Here is a 15,821-nt window from a genome sequence, read left to right as displayed (position 1 = left end):
GATGGTTGGAAAAACACTCTTTAATTGAAGTAGTGATAATGCTGTGCCAAAGACTGTCTACCAGTAATCCCTGATCAGTGAGTTCTGGATGTAAGATACTGGTGAAAACAGACTGTTCAGCGGGTCAAATCAGAACCGAAAAGCTTGTACCAAAGTAGCTTTACTTAACAAATTCAGTATTAGCAGAGCTTTATCACTTAACAACTAGTGAGTTGTGTCTGAAAACGAAACGAAGAAAACCTTAGGTTGGTAGACTTAACACTACAGCATTTGCCTAAGTGGAACAAAAGATGAAACCGCTAAGCTTTCTGGTAAAGTAGTAAGCATGCACTCGATTGTTAAGCACTTCTGAATTACCAGTAGTAACTTGAAGCATTCTCCACGTGAACTCAGCAGCCTGGTATTCATTTTGCAACGCGTACAGGTATTAACAAGAGCTGCTAGCTTAGGCTACCTTAGAAACCGATCCTCAATCTTGACGGAAAGGAAACAGGGCTAGGAAACTGTACCAATGCAGACCACCTTTTTCAAAATCAGCTTTAATCTTGTACAAAAAGCACTACACGTTGGCTTCCAATGATAAGAACTTGCAGATACGATCAGTCTTAAATTTTTGCAATATATTTACTATAAAGTTATGTTGAATAAATGTAAGAAAACTTTATATATTTGGAAAGAAGACTTTAATAGTGTTGTTATATAGGGTATTGGCCAACTCGAGCGGGTCATCTTCTCTTACTGCTGCCATTATTTCCAGTATTTGACTGAAAAAAAAAAAAAAAAAGGTATCAGGAGACTCCAAAAATCAGTCCTGAATATACATCAGAGTGTCACAGCTGTATGTACATGAGTAACTAAGATTAACCTGGAATAAAAACCTATTTTGAGACCAACAGGGTGAGATGCTCTGATATGGAAACAGCTTCACTTGCTAAAGTCAGTAACTTCTATTCCCTGGTCGCTGGTTGCTCACTGGTACAGATTCATCTTTGGTCTTTTGACTCTTGTTCAGAGGTAATTAAACAGCTTTCTGTTCCAAAGAAAGTGTCATTTTGTGCATGTCTTTATCAGTGGTCTTCATTTTTCAGGGTCAAATTCATTAACCTCCTGTCAAGGTTAAAGCAGCACTATAAACTAACTGCTTTATGGCAAAGCTTAAATTCCAGCTATAAATGTAACAGGTTTTGGCCACCGGGACAGCTCCTTTCTGCTTCCTCTTTCTCTAGGTTAACTAACGGTGACAAATACACTCAGGTATCCATAGGGGATGCTAGATAAGCTCTTTTAGAAGGCCTGGGTCTTTGGTGTCCAGGAAAAAGAGGGAAAAGAAGGTATAGACTATTACTAAGACTCAGTTAAGAGCAAACCAAGCCACAGCCCCTTCTCCTTTATTTACTGGATTTCCTATTGCTGAAGTACAGGAAAATAAAAAAATGCATCTTCTGTACAATTCTTTTCTAGCAGTAGGAAAAAATGAAACTTCTTTGTGGTGAAGATGAAGGACTTTAACCTCAGTGGTGCGGTTTGGGTTTGGGATTTTTGCCTCAACTTAAGCAATAAAATCCTTTCTGAGAATGACAGTAGAAGGAGTTGCTCCTAACTATTCCTGGAATGCCAGTATTGTCCTTGATGAAGAATTAGACCATTTCATGCTCACTCGTGTTTTGCAGCCAAAGAGCTGCTTTATTTAAGAGGATCTCCAAGAGAAGATGAGGTAAGATCAGGCCTACATAGAAATAATTCCAGGTATCAAAGAATGTCAGCCCCAAAGAGCTTTGGGAGAGCTTACAGGTATTGCTGGTATTTGTCCCCACTTGGCTGCAGTGGGATGTGATGTTTTATTGCAGTACTGTATGAAAGCTGCAGGAGAAAAAAAAAGCCTCTGGTGGATGAAGTTTCCACAAAAATAGCTTCCAAGGTGTGTACAGCAGCTCTTAATATGCATTAATATATCACCGTCAAAATTAACAGCCATCTTCCTTACCCTTCTAGCACCATCAAAAAAAGATGGGAAAAACCCTCCTGCCAACTGCGCTATATTAAACAGTATATATGCCCTAAATATTAAATATAGTTTGTGCCCTCATGCTAACTTTCCTCTTAGAATAGATCATGTTCTTGGTGGAGTCACAAACTGCCAACCCTCACTGTGCTTCCTAAGGTTTACAAGGTTCTCACGTTCCTAATCTATGAGGAGTAATGGCTGTAATTAATTTTAAAAGGACAGTATTTTTGAAATAAGGTTGAGTTAAACAAGATTCTCATTTAATTAACAACAAAAAAAAAGCCAATGTACAGCAGCTGTGTTCTCCTGTAGGACAGGCTACCCGTTCTGCCAGCTCTGGGGTTTCTGAGGTGCTGCCATGAGCTGCACCGTGAGCAGCAGACAAGCACAGGATGGTGCAACAGAGACACGCCTGCCACAGCAGCCTTGTTCAGGCTGCAGGAGAGCTCCTCAGCTTGGGAGCAAAAAACAAAACTGTTCTCAGTTGATCTCATCTGCATTCATGGACTGACCTGTACTACAGCACAACAAGAAACTTTCCTAATTCCTTCTTTTCAAGGAGCTGATAACAAGATGACAGCACGAACTGCCCTCAGCGACCAACCAGACTTTGCTAGCAGTCGTGAAAATTCACAGATTTCACCTACTGATGCCATTTAATGGAGGTAACATCTTCACTAAAACAATGATACATTTCCCTGCTTTTCTCACCTCCAGGACGATGCATTCTGAGGAGGTGGCAGAAGAAAAGGTTTCTGAACGTTCAGGCTGTAAGTCCAGCTGCCCCTAGAGCTTTCTCTCACTGTTCTCTGCATTGAGTACTGTTATTTTGCAGGATCAGTGTTCTATCTGTTCCAGCACCACAGCAGAATGAAGGAAGAACCCCTAACTATGGTCACAGCATGGCAGCCTTTACCACAGGCACATCAAGGCCTGAAGGGAGCTGGGAGAAGCCCCATCAATGTCATTTCTGTCTATTCCCTATCTCAGCGCTGTCTGTCTTCAACCGCACAGCTCCAGTGCTGATCAGTTTTAAGAGCAGCCACAACTGACTGAAGTTCACTCAGTGAGGCTGCTTTACAGGGCTTAACCCACTGTTCAGCATGCTGAGAGGAAGGAAAGAAACAATCAGTGCTGCCTTTGTTTTCAGGGAGCTTTCCACATTCACAATTGCTGAAATGGAAAAATTAAGTCCTTAACCTTTTCTTTTACCACCTATTAAGTAATACCTTGCATACTTCAGTACGTTCAAATTCATTTCTAGTTACTCTATTTCCAGTGAACCGTTGCTTTCTTTGCCCTGTGCATTTGAAATACGTATTCCTACAGTAGTGCACTTACATTATGTGGCAGGGCTCATTTCTGTCCTTCAAGCAGTGCCCTATTTCCCATTTCTTTTTGGTAGGAAATGTAGTTTTTACGTATTTCGATCCAGCATGAGTACTTCTCACTCCACACCAGGGCGCATCTAGTAGCATTTGAGAAACAGAATTGAGAGCATGCGATCACTTGAGCATACCATGGGATGGCTTCACCAACTACATCCACAGACAAGGTTCTTGCTACTTCCTTTTAGGAATTACCCAAGAGATTGGGGTAATTTAATACCCAAACAATCTTTGCATTTTTATACCACTATCTTCAGGAATTTACCCTTTAAAATACCATGCAATGATACATACCACCGAGCTCTGATATCACACAGATGGCTACACGCACTGCATCTGTTCCCAAGAAATTTCCTGTATTTTTAAGGTTCGTGCTTCATAAGCAAATAAGCTAAAGGATTCGGGCAGTTTGCTTTTCTTTTTTTCCCCCCGGGTTCAGAAATTCCACTAAATACATTTTTAACTGTCAGTTCCTCATACATGAAGTGTACATGCAAAAAAATACCACACTGAAGTCAAGAATTAAAGTAGCAGCTCATCAGCCCAAGAAGGGAATGTGAGCCTTCTGCTGCAGTACCCCATTTAAAGTGCCATTGTTCTCGGCTGACATTACAGTTACCACTGGCAGGACCTCAGCCACTGCCCTGTTTCGCACTTCTCCAGCAAGCTGTGCTTTGAAAGACAGTCGAGCAGGAACTTCAGCATTTAAAGCACAACTGAAAATCCAGGCTTGTCAGTTTACCCTTTCCATCTTCCCTCATTACATCAGGGGCTGACAGGCAGCTCCTTCCCTCCAGCAGCGAGCTGCAAAGGAGAATTCAAAGAGCCCACAGACTGCCCTCCAAAACAGAGAGAAGGGCAGTCCCTTTCTGCTCCTGACTCCTTCCTCTCAGGTCTGCCTTATCATTGCTATGCAAGCATATCACGTTGCCCAACAGCACTTGAGTCACAAACTGCTGACCAAGATATAAAATCTTACCAGTCTCTATCATTAATCGTTCACTAGGAATTGATTTCAGTGCTTCCAAGTTGGCTTCTGTTTTCAACGAACTAGAAAATCAGAGTTTGGTTAAAAAGCACGTGCAGGTACTTTGCATGTTGAAGGGTTTCATAGCAATTTTCATAGTCCTAATTAAAGACAACTGACTTCCTTTTTTAAAATGCTTCCTCTGAACTCAAAACTTTGCACGGAGCAGCAAAGGCAGAGTTAGGAGGTGAAGCTGGCTCGCCCTGGGGAACGTGCAGGCCCCCAGCTGCACGGCCTCAGCTACCCACGCCACTGAGACCAGGCGAAGCTGGCTGGCGGCCGGCTGCCTGCTGACCCTGTAAGCAGCACACAACGTTGATCAGGTTACATTTGCACTGCTCCTGCAATTGACATGGTAACTGAGAACTGTGCTGTGTTTTCTTTAATGATCTTACTCAAAGACCACTTCCACACTCCACCACCTTATTCATTTCCGAACTTGAGCGGAGGGTAGCACCAAGGACCCCAGACCAGATTAGCTTGCTGAGTGGTGAGTTAAGAACTTTTTGTAGCTAAAAGATTAATGTGCAATTCTAAATCTGTCAGACGATTAAGGGCCTACCGAGCTTTGAAAACTTGACCTCATTGTTTAAAAAAGTAATGAGTTCATTGCAGCTGACATTTTAAAATAGCTTTATTTCCTGTGAGGAACTTACCAGCCATTTATGCCAATGTAAAGATCCAAATCTATTATAGCTGCTGCCTCCTCCTTTGAGCCATCAAAAGAATGAACCTGGAATAAACATAAATACATACGTGAACGTGTAATATACAGACTCCATTTAAAACTACATCATTTAAATTCATACAGTGGTACTGACTTGTGTCATAAATACCTTTTAATGGAATGCATTACACATGTATTCAAACAAAGATGGGACATAGCTCAGCTGACTCTGAACTGGGGCAAAGCTCAGGGTGAAGTCACTGGAATGCTGCAACAAAACCGGTTACCATGTTTCACAAGTGATAAATGTAGGAAAGGTCTATACCCTGAAATTGCTTTCAGCCCATCAATTTCCTGTAGCTAGTACCTGAAATGTGGGAGGTTACACACAGAAAGCAATGCTGTGTGCGCTCAGGTTTTAGATTCTTGGTATTCCCTAGAGGACAGTGTCAGAGAGAGTAAGAGTCAGTATTACTTTCAGCCTAGATTTTAGTCTGAAGGAACTTGACAGCCTACTGGCCATCCTAAGGATGAGGCGACAGGTCACAGGGTGGGAAGCATAACCCACGTGGAAGCTGTGGTCTGTGAACGGGGCAAAGAGAGCACCCACTTCCTCACGTGGGGAAGGGAACCACCAGCAGCACAGGGTGCCTGCTCCTTGCTTCTCTGCTCATTACCAGCTGTGCAGAACTGAAGAAAGGAGACTGCTCAGTGTAACTTAAGAGCTTGGGGAAGGTTCTGTGGTACCAGTGGGGAAACCTGGGGGCTGAGACATCCAGACCAGCTGCGGTCTGACATTAGCAGATACGATAATCCACGTCTTAATTACTTCTGAAAAACTCTTCCATGCTGGAAAGCTGAAAGGGAATTGCTGGACTCTCTTAATCATTTCATCTGAACTTTCTTCCTGCTACGCTTTTGAATTAAACTACATGATCTGAATATCTGAAGACAGAAAGCAATCAAAAGTTACATCTGGATGTAATTTGAAAACCATGTCTGATGTCAAAAGCAAATGTTTGAGGTTACTGCTTCCATTGGGAACACGCATCCAAATTATCCGTGGTCTGAAGGCAATGCAGTTACAGGCACCATAGAATTGGGAAGAGGCCAATGTCAATTATAAGGTGCTTAAACTGTCCTTCTGTTACGCCAAGAAAAACTGCTCGTGTCAGCTGCAGAGCCATTTCACAGCCTATCCTCTTTCCCTGAAACGTCAAACTGTTGAATAAGAAACAAAAGTAATAATAAAAAAAGAAATAGACAGAAACCTCTTTTTAAAAGTAGATTGGATTGCAAATATTAACTTATAATAGCTAAAAGGACCCAACAGGAAGCCTGCACAGACTCCACGGCAAACAAGGAGGCACAAATTAACAATATTCACACACATCCTCCAGCCCCACATCTATACACGTGTACGTAAAAACAAATGCTACCCCAAAGCCCACACTTACCACTCCTCCCACAAATCTCTCTCTGTTTCTTCTCATTATGTCTGCAAAATAAAATGAATAAAACATAAGGTGGCTTTGAAACAAAGACGAAAGATTCAGGTTTCCAGATTTTTCATATTCAGGATTTGTTACTCCTTGAAGCTCTCGAGCAACACCCACCTAAAAATTCAGCGTGTGAGTTTCTGCAGTGAAGAAACATGGGCAGCCTTGTTTGCTCTGCCAGGTCAAACTGTTTTTCAAAGTATCTGGAAAATAAAAATCACTTTTAAGCAGCAATCCAGTTTAAGAGTAAAGACAGCAGAACAGCTTTTTCCAGCACTTGTCTGTTTTGGCTCTCCACAGATAAAAGAAGGAATCAGTAAATCTGTCACCCGGAAGCTATCATCCATGCAACAGTTTAAGCATACTGTGTGCTGCTGTAATAAAAGTTTAACTCCTTATGCATCAGAACAAATCTTTTGAGATAAAAGAGGTCAATAAATGGACAGTAACATTTTAAAACTCCCATCAAAATTCAGGAGATCAATGACACCTGATCACAATTCTCTTTTCAGTCTGGACACTGTGCTTAGTCTATGTTGATTAAAACACAAACCTAACTGCAACTCACAATTGCTCTTGCAGTTCAATAGCTACAGTTGCTTCATTATTGGTGCTGGCTTTTTGTTTTGCTATTTGTTTTTTAAACAGCTCTTTCCATTCTTCAGAATTGTTTCATATGAAAATGAGGTTTTAGAGACTGAGCTGTAAATAATCCCCATAAGTAACCTACTGGCTGACCTAACTTCTTGTCCACAAAACCACTACCCTTCTTCAAAGTTGAGACAGGCAGTGCAAGCTTCTTCCTTATCTAGCAATGGTGAAGCCCATCACATGCTGCTTCCTGTCCTGTCAGAGAGAAGGAGGATCTTGACAGGGAAGTTCCCAGATTTAAAAAAAAAACAAAACAACAAAAGCCAGGAAAGAAATCCTAGAAAGTGAAAGAAACCTGACATATAGTGACTGGAACTGGTGCAAATCATCAGGATGCCAAACCTTACTAGTTACAGTACTTAAGCCGTGGCCTTTTCCTGTTGGGTGAGAGCCAGCCCATTAGACCAGGTCTGTTTCCCCTCAATAGTGTTTGATAACATTCTTGCATGTTTGTCTGCAGATTTAGTTTTGACCACAAAGTTCAAATGCTCTGGTATTTTCAGTTTGGGGATCACAGCACTAACACAGCTGAAGCAAATTTGGCCACACAGAGGTAGACCTCCAGAAAAGCAACTTGGGATTCATGTATGAGTGATAGCACATTTCTTTTGTCTTTTTCAAAGAGCTCTGAGAAACTAGGTTTACATATTTTGTTTGAGTCACTGAAATATCTCAGGTTAAAACTTCCCATCGTTGCCAAACTTAATTACAAAGGACTTCAGAAGTGATTTCTGTTCCACTTTGTCACTTCTTGTCTTGAAACCCAGTTGCAGTCCATCCAATAGACTATTTTTCTGTAGGTCTTCAGCTGCAGTCCACCAGGTAAGGACAACTACAATTTCTTCCTTAGATTTTAGGGTGGTGAGACTCCAGAACAGGTTGCCAAGTGAAGTTGTGAATGGCTCTTCCATGGAGACATTCAAGGCCAGGCTGGATGGGGCTGTGAGCAGCCTGGTCTGGAGGGAGCTGTCCCTGCCTACAGCAGAGGGCTGGAACTCCATGATCTTAAAGGTCCCTTCCAACCCAATCCATTCTGTGACTCTACCATTTCCTCTCAATAGCACTAAGGCAGCAAGCACCCAGTGTTATAGTTTGCCACAGAAAATAATTACACTGCAAGGCGTGGAGCACTCCTGCACAGTGCAACCCCGTAAACTTGCTGTGTGCTGAATACTACCAACAAAAAAACACCTGCCTAATTTGGGGAATATCTGCAGCACTGCATTCATACAGTAAAAGACATGATTAACTACCTACTGATCGCTTGCAGCAACTAGGAGAACATACAGCTAACCACTGCCCCCCAGTGACTAATTCTACCCACAACAGCAACCTGCAACAATTCATCAGGCTCCTCCCATTAGAATTTCCCTCTTCCACTACCTACCCTCTCTCACAAGGAGGGCTGCAGGCAAACACTGTCACTGCAGGAGTGCAGGCTGATTGTAAGGGCTAGCTCCTTTCACTAAGTATTTCGCTGTGTACATTACTTCAAACTAGAGATCTCTCCGGGTCCTCAGATGAACATATTAGCTCTCAATTATCTCAGCTAACACTGCCCTTAGTAAAAGCTTCCTTCTCTCCACTGCTGACTTATCCTTTCTGACATTTCTGTTCCCTCCTTTACGCTTTCCACTCCAACAAACTAATTCTTCCTTCACATACTACAGTTACGTTAATTCTTCTGAAGGATCTGCAGGAGTTTCTGAGTTCGAGCAAGAATGAATACCTGCCACATCAAGAAACCCAGAGATTTGGATGGATTTTACAGCCAAGGACATGCTATAACCACACCACGCAGGAAGCAAAATCAAGCACTTCCTTTAAAATAACATTTTCTGACACAAAAAGATCTGCAGATTGCAAATCTCTACCTGGCAAAATGCTCTTTGGTAAAACACAGGACAGAAAACATGCATCAGCGTGCATAAAAGTCAACTCAGAGTCACTGAATTTCTTACTTGAGTTGGATGTCCTTCGGGCAAAATTCTAATCTATCAAAATCTACAATTGGAAAGAACAAAAGCCCAGTTAGTTAGGGCTCAAGGATATACATATATGTTTATACATATCAAGGAAAAAAACACTGAAGTACTAAGATAACACTTACCTAGGCCACATTCTCCAACTGCTATTACCTTTGTCTTGTTCTTCTCCATCAGATTTTTTAACTCAGATAAATACTGGTCAGGGTCACCCTGCTCGAATTCTCCGCAGCGCGTAGGGTGGCAGCCAGCAGTACTGTAGAACATATCTAAAGCAACACATCGTTAGATGGCTTTAAGAGAGAAGTATGAGTTTGGAGAAGCTATGGCCATTACCTGTGTCTGGACTTTTTTTCACTGCTCATAATTTGTGAATAAAACTCCCTGTGAACATCTTTATCACCGGGATGATTTTACTACGGTGATGCTTTCTGCTTTAACAATGTCAAAGTTATCTCTGCTGGGGGCTGCAGGCTCTTTCTTGGTACACACCATTTAATTCAGCTGAGTTGTGAGGTGCTCCGTTCTGCTCTCACAGAGCAGCTGAGGTTGGAAGACACCTCCTGATACCACCCAGAAACACGTCTGGTTGGGAATAAACCACGTTACCCTTTGCTGTAAGACATGCAGAGGGCACAAGCATTCCCTTACAATGTCTGACTTACCCAGAAATCCCATCCTCGTGACCTCGGTACCAAAATAAAAGGGCACATTTAGTGCCTTTATGAAGAACGTAAAAGCATGGGAAAGAAATATATATATAAAACATGCCTTTATCTATACAAAAAATATTCATATAAATACATGCACACACATATGTATGTGTGTGTACATATGTAACACATACACACTTCTACAAAGGCCTTAAACAACAGGTTGGACCAAGTTACCTCCTCTGGTTCATTCCAACCTGAATTCTTTCATCATTCCCTTCTGTAAATAGTACTTTAATGCGTGTTCTATAATTCAAATATGTATTTAAGTAATCAGTGCAATGACAGCTACCTAAGGATAAAAGGGAAGGATGCGTTCCTTTTAACAGAAAGGAAAACTGGGAGGGCCACGAAGAGGGAGATGTTCTGCTGTTCTAGTGGGTCATGAAAGATTGCTAAAAGAAAAGAGGAAAAAAACCCACTACACACCAAGAAAGATATGTTCCACATCACATATCTATCTCAGCCTACTTCTGGAAAAGGACCTTGTAAAAAACTCTGCTTCCAGAAGCAAACCTGGATTGGTTTTTCTAAACATCTGAACTGCCTAAAAATAGAAATTAAAGCAATGACCAATCTCTCCCAACACCTGGGAATCTACGTAGCAAAGCAATAGCAAAATCTAAAGCCACATGCAGTGCACTCATCCCAATCTGAATCCTCATTTTCAATTTTAATCTGACATTCTGTAAACGACTCCAGGGCCATGACCTTATACACTGTTAATTCTGAGATAATCTGGGGAGATTTGAATTTTGACCGACAACAGAAGTCTGAAGAGAAAATACCATTGGTCTGTGCCAGCTGCAAGGCATCTTTACTGTCCTGGAGACTCCCACCTGTAATCAAAAACTGGAAAAAAGAAGTAATGTCAGGATGATCTGCTTTGAATATCAAACAGAACGTTTAAGAAAACACTCAGGGAGAACTAAGAATTTAGGCAGAGAGCATGACAAGACAATTATTAATGTGTACATAACAATTATTAATGGGTATATAACAAAGCTTCATAAATCAATACCGATTTCCTAGATCCCCAGGAAATACACTAGGTAACAAAAACGGATTGTTTTTAATCAATCTCCATAAACCACTATAAATCTGCTGATACGTGGACAAATATAAATATTCTCAGACAAATAGATGAAGTTTTCAGGCAAGTGAACATGGTTTGGGATGGGGCAAAGCACTGGCACTGCACAGCCCACTCCTTCAGACAACAGCCCTTCAGCAATCTGCCAAGTGCCCATCCCATCCCTCTTGCTGAGGAGGGCGTATTTCTTTAATTCTAATACACCAGCAAATCTTTGCCTTGATGCTTTATTGACTTCAAAGACACATATATAGGCAGGCTGGGCTATTGCAATTAAGTAATGTGGTCCACTGCAGAAAAGTTAAGAGTTACGAGTGTGCTCACAGTCACAGAATTGTAGGGGTTGGAAGGGACCTCTAGAGATCATTGAGTCCAACCCCCTGCCAAAGCAGCTCCCTAGCCCAGGTTGCACAGGTAGGCATCCAGGCAGGTCTTGAACTTCTCCAGAGTAGGAGACTCCACCACCTCTCTGTGCAGCTGTGCCAGTGCTCCGTCACTGCACTGTGAAGAAGTTCCCATGCACATCAGTGTGGAACTTCCTACCCTTCAGGTTGTGGCCATTTCCCCCTTAAAGTATTTATGGGCGCTTCCATCTTCTCTCCAGTCTCCAGTTATCTTCACATACCAAAATATCTGCTTATTCATGGCCATCAGAGCTTTTCAGACCCTGCTTCCAAAAAAGCAACCAGCAGAAAGCAGCTGATGATACGTACAAACTTCTAACTGTGAGGAATTACCTTTTTAACACCGACTTTGACAGCTCTCTCCACCACATCCAAAAGGTCATCTGTGAAAGCACACGAGAAACATCACAAAACCGAACTTTACAAGTTTCAGTAATGTAGCATTACTTCCACACACTGCCCATCACTTAAAGCTTTACAGAACCACGCTTCAGAAGAGAACCACAGAACAGCAGGACGGCTGGGGCTGGAGGGGACCTTAATGCCACCCAGTGCCAGCGGGCTCGCTTCCCACACCTCAGCTGCTCAGAGCCCACCCAGCTTTCCACAGAGCCTTCACAAGGAACAGACGTCCAGGTTCCGAGGAGAAAAATAAAAATGAAAATCAAACAGGAAACCCTAACGTGAAGAAATACGCACCTTGGTGTTTTCGCGTCCCCCTGTAGATCCCCCTGAACACGGGGTCCGTGAGGTTAACGCCGATATCTGCCAACAAAAACCGCGCAGCTGCAGGTGAGCTCATCCTGAGGAACGCACCCCAATGGCGGGCCCGCTGCGCAAACAGCGCACGCTGCGCACACTGCGCAAGCCACCCAGTCACCGACGAGCTTGGCGCGGCTCATGGCGGCGGGCGCATGCGCAGTGCCGCCCTGTCCTTCCCGTCGGCCTCCCGGGGCGGCGGACATGGCGGCGTACCTGACGCACCAGCAGAAGGTGCTGAGGCTGTACAAGAAATCCCTTCGGCACCTGGAGTCCTGGTGCATCCACCGGTGAGGAGGGGAGGGGGAAAGGGGTGGGCTGCTGCCGCGCTGGGAGCGGGGCCGGGCCCTGTGCACCCAGCTGGGCTTTGTCCTCTGTCCTCTCCTCAGAGCTGGGGGCGGGCCCGGCCCCGCCAGTGTGTGCGAGGCGTTTTGTTTCCGCTCTCGTTGTTGTTGTTTTCTAACCCCTGCTTGACCCCTGCGTAGTGACAAGTACCGGTACTTCGCCGTCCTGCTGAGGGATCGCTTCGATAAGAACAAGGATGTGAAGGACATGGTGAAGGCAACCGAGCTGCTGAGGGCGGGCGAGGAGGAGTTCTGGGCCAACCAGCACCCGCAGCCCTACATCTTCCCCGACTCTCCTGGTGGCACGTCCTACGAGAGATACGAGTGCTACAAGGTACCTCGCAAACCCCCCTTCCCCTTTCTCCCTGCTGTCATCCCTTTGCTGATGCAGCCCAGGACACTGTTGGCCTTCAATCTGTGAGCACACGCTGCTGGTTGTGTAGTTTTTCACCTGCCAAGACCCTTAAGTCATCAGCAAAGCTGCAATAGGGCTTTGGTAGGGCTGCAGTTTGCTTCACCAGTGCAGTGATGTGACTCTTACAGCATGTGTGGGAGATCTTGTTGTGCTTGGGTGATCCTTTGACATGGAATTTGCTGCTCTGTCACTGGATTTGCTTTGCTGGGACAGCACCTGAATTTCTGGGAGGTGGTAGCTGCCCTGTGCTGGTAGTGATGCTACCACTTGGGCCACTGATCTCACTCTGGTCTTTGACTGATACCAAAGTATCAGTCAGCCTGACTTTGGGGAGCTTTTCTTCCCTGAGTCCATCTTTCTTCCAGCATTTTTCTTAGTAATCATACAAATGACCCTTTACCTCAATCTGTTGTAGTGCTGAGTAAGTATTTGGGGACCATCGTATGTTGGATGGTATGCTGAAAAACAGCAGAAGTGATCTTTCTGGAGTTTGGCTGAGATTGTTCTGTTTAGGTGTGCAGAAACAGGATTCACCGTTTCACTTCCTCAGCATTGGCTCTTTTAATGCATGACAAAAAGTTGGTGCTCATCTTGAGCATGCACGCACCCTTTTTCCCTTCAAATTTTGAAGGAAGTGGTGACACAAAATGTGAGATCTGATCAGCTCCTTACAGGTATGAAGCCACGTGAGAGAAAGACCCTGATGTGGGCATAGGGGCAGAAAAAGGAACGAGTGGAAATGGAAGACGAGAACTTGAGCTCTGTGTGCCTCAGCATTAGCAGAGATGCTGCTGCAGAATGCCATTTTTAGATCTCTCCCTATTAGATGGACTTAGTTTGTGCTCAGTGCAGCTGAGGAGCATTTCCAGTCTGAATCTCCCCTGGTGCAGCTTTGTGTCGTTCTCAGTGTCTGATTACCTGGAGCAGAGAGCAGCTCCTCCCTCTCCATTTCCCATCCTCAGGGAGTTGTGGAGAGCAGTGAGGTCGTGAGATGGCACCTTTTCCACTCGCTGCCATTGTTACAGGAGCTGAAGTGGCCCAAGGTCTGCCTGGACATGCTATGATTGGAGCAGGTCGCTGTGGCTTCCTGCTAGGGCTTAGGATCTGGGAAGCAGATGGAAAGCACTGCCCTCTGCTGTGCGATGCACTGCCAGCAGCTATCATCAGAGGGCTCTTCGGTGGTGTTCTCCTGTATCACTTCATTTCATAGCTTGTTTATCCCTTTCTAATAGTGGCTTTAACAAGCACACTTCATTTTTTTCCTGTGTGTCTGTATCTTTACGTGCATATATAATAAGACTGCTGTGTTTTGGTTGCGGGGTTTTTTTTGACAGCTTCCTGAATGGTGCTTGGATTACTGGCACCCCTCTGAGAAGGCAATGTATCCCGATTACTTTGCCAAGAGAGAGCAGTGGAAGAAGCTGCAGCGGGAGAGCTGGGAGAAAGAGGTCAGTGTCTGCTCAGGGCTGAGTGAAACAAGTATCGGTGTGACGTGTGGCTCTGCTCTTGGGAAGTACTTGAAGTGGGGATGCTGAGCGCCTGCTGTTTGCCTTAAGCTGTGCTTTGGGAGGACGTTGAGTGGTGTGAACGCTGATTTCCAGGCAACTTAAATTGAACTGCAGTTGGACAGAGTTGACAGAGTGATTAAAATGGAGGGAAATGGTTGCATGGCGCAACGCAGTGCTGTCATGAGGGTTTATGCAGTGGCAGCCAGTCCTTAACGCTGCTTCAGGAAACCTGTATTAGTAGCACCTGCAGGGCTGCTGGGGCTTGCAGAAATGGGGCTCCTACTGACTCATATGGGAGGTTTTTAGGACTTAAATTAACTGGTGGTTTTCAAAGTGGTCTGAGAATGCAGTCTGGTTAATTCAGTAGTGCTGGACTTGAATTAGGAGAAAATAGTGACCTTAAGTAAAAATTCGCTTGGAAACCACTCTTAACACTTGGAATTTCTTTAATTTGGTAACAGGAGTCTGAAGTGCTTGCTGAGTGAATAGTGAGAAGCATTAAACCTGTCTGTCAGCCGAGGGTCTCACTCATGGTTCTCTCCTCCTGGAACAGGGATTGGTTTCAGCTGCTCTGGGCTGCTGAAAACTGCAGTATTGAAATGTGCTTATCTGCATTACAGTGCTTTGGGTTTTTTTTTTTTGTCTTCCAGGTTAAGCAGTTAGAAGAAGAAACCCCACCTGATGGCCCAAGAACTGAAGCTCTGCCTCCTGCTCGCAAGGAAGGGCATCTGCCACCACTGTGGTGGCACTATGTGACCAGACCCCGTGAGATTCCCATGTAAAAGTATTATTGCATGCAGCAGTTGGGGTGATACATCTCCCACAGGCAGTAGGTATGCCAGTGAACGTGTTACTGTAATGCAGAATAAAGCCAAGTGAAGTGAAACTGAAGGTGTTTTTTGATACGCTATCGTAGCATGGCTACGATTCCAGTTGGTGCAGTGTAGGATGGGTGGCTGCTAACACTGATGTGTATAGCACTGACCAGCCAGGGAAGGGCTCTTCGTGGGATACTGAGACACCACAGTGATGGTTAGAGTGATGAACGGTTATTGGAACTTCTCTGCAGCCTTTGTGGGGAGTTGGAACAACTCAACTCCCAGGACTGAAATAAGTGGCCTTGTAAAGCTCATTCCTGGAGAAAGAACATGGAGCTGAGGGGGCAGGAGAGGCAGCTTACTGGGAGCTGGGTCCAGCTGCGAGCAGCTCAGCACACAGCAGCAGGAGCGTCTCAAGGTTATGCGTTTTTTCATGCAGGCTGTGCTGTACTAGAATTTCACTTCGCTCAATTACAAAAGCTGACTTGCTTTAGCAAGTGCTTGTACCTGCCTGAGTGGAACAGGCCCTGAACAGACGCTGGCAG

The 15,821-nt window shown here is 44.3% G+C and overlaps 2 protein-coding genes across 4 annotated transcripts; one reads left to right on the top strand and one right to left on the bottom strand.

Moving 5' to 3' along the window:
* Nucleotides 1–9: 9 nt before the first annotated feature.
* TATDN1 (TatD DNase domain containing 1) lies at nt 10–12,356 on the bottom strand. Of its 3 annotated transcripts, none has more exons than XM_065752159.1 (11): nt 12,132–12,323; nt 11,766–11,815; nt 10,724–10,787; nt 9,348–9,491; nt 9,199–9,241; nt 6,704–6,789; nt 6,545–6,585; nt 5,077–5,153; nt 4,373–4,443; nt 3,347–3,473; nt 10–764 (listed from the first exon to the last, which is right to left on the bottom strand). In XM_065752159.1, exons 1-11 carry the CDS (start codon nt 12,232–12,234, stop codon nt 662–664), a joined length of 909 nt encoding a protein of 302 aa, XP_065608231.1. In that variant the 5' UTR covers nt 12,235–12,323; the 3' UTR covers nt 10–661. The 3 variants fall into 3 exon arrangements, with proteins under 3 accessions (XP_065608231.1, XP_065608233.1, XP_065608232.1); XM_065752160.1 differs by having other exon boundaries at nt 675–1,860; nt 12,132–12,356; XM_065752161.1 differs by lacking the exons at nt 9,199–9,241; nt 9,348–9,491; nt 10,724–10,787; nt 11,766–11,815; nt 12,132–12,323 and adding an exon at nt 7,592–7,660.
* Nucleotides 12,357–12,360: 4 nt separating this feature from the next.
* Nucleotides 12,361–15,344, top strand: NDUFB9 (NADH:ubiquinone oxidoreductase subunit B9). The gene is made up of 4 exons (XM_065752164.1): nt 12,361–12,481; nt 12,677–12,869; nt 14,285–14,398; nt 15,109–15,344. The coding sequence occupies exons 1-4, from the start codon at nt 12,396–12,398 to the stop codon at nt 15,238–15,240; spliced, it is 525 nt and encodes a 174-aa protein (XP_065608236.1). The 5' UTR covers nt 12,361–12,395; the 3' UTR covers nt 15,241–15,344.
* Nucleotides 15,345–15,821: the final 477 nt, after the last annotated feature.

This window comes from Cyrtonyx montezumae, unplaced genomic scaffold (genome assembly GCF_038088225.1).
Source record: "Cyrtonyx montezumae isolate F1298 unplaced genomic scaffold, pur_monq_1.0 scaffold_8, whole genome shotgun sequence".
Lineage (NCBI taxonomy): Eukaryota > Metazoa > Chordata > Aves > Galliformes > Odontophoridae > Cyrtonyx > Cyrtonyx montezumae.
This window is presented reverse-complemented; position numbering and strand designations above follow the sequence as displayed.

Excerpts from the sequence above, each read along its gene's own strand:
- TATDN1 (XM_065752159.1), bottom strand. The coding sequence starts at position 12,234 with ATGAGCTCACCTGCAGCTGCGCGGTTTTTGTTGGCAGATATCGGCGTT. Across the intron at positions 9,242-9,347 it reads AGTTGGAGAATGTGGCCTAG|ATTTTGATAGATTAGAATTT; the intron begins GTAAGTGTTATC and ends TTCCAATTGTAG. Across the intron at positions 5,154-6,544 it reads AGAGATTTGTGGGAGGAGTG|GTTCATTCTTTTGATGGCTC; the intron begins GTAAGTGTGGGC and ends TGTTTATTCCAG.
- NDUFB9 (XM_065752164.1), top strand. The coding sequence starts at position 12,396 with ATGGCGGCGTACCTGACGCACCAGCAGAAGGTGCTGAGGCTGTACAAG. Across the intron at positions 12,482-12,676 it reads GAGTCCTGGTGCATCCACCG|TGACAAGTACCGGTACTTCG; the intron begins GTGAGGAGGGGA and ends ACCCCTGCGTAG. Across the intron at positions 14,399-15,108 it reads GGGAGAGCTGGGAGAAAGAG|GTTAAGCAGTTAGAAGAAGA; the intron begins GTCAGTGTCTGC and ends TTTGTCTTCCAG.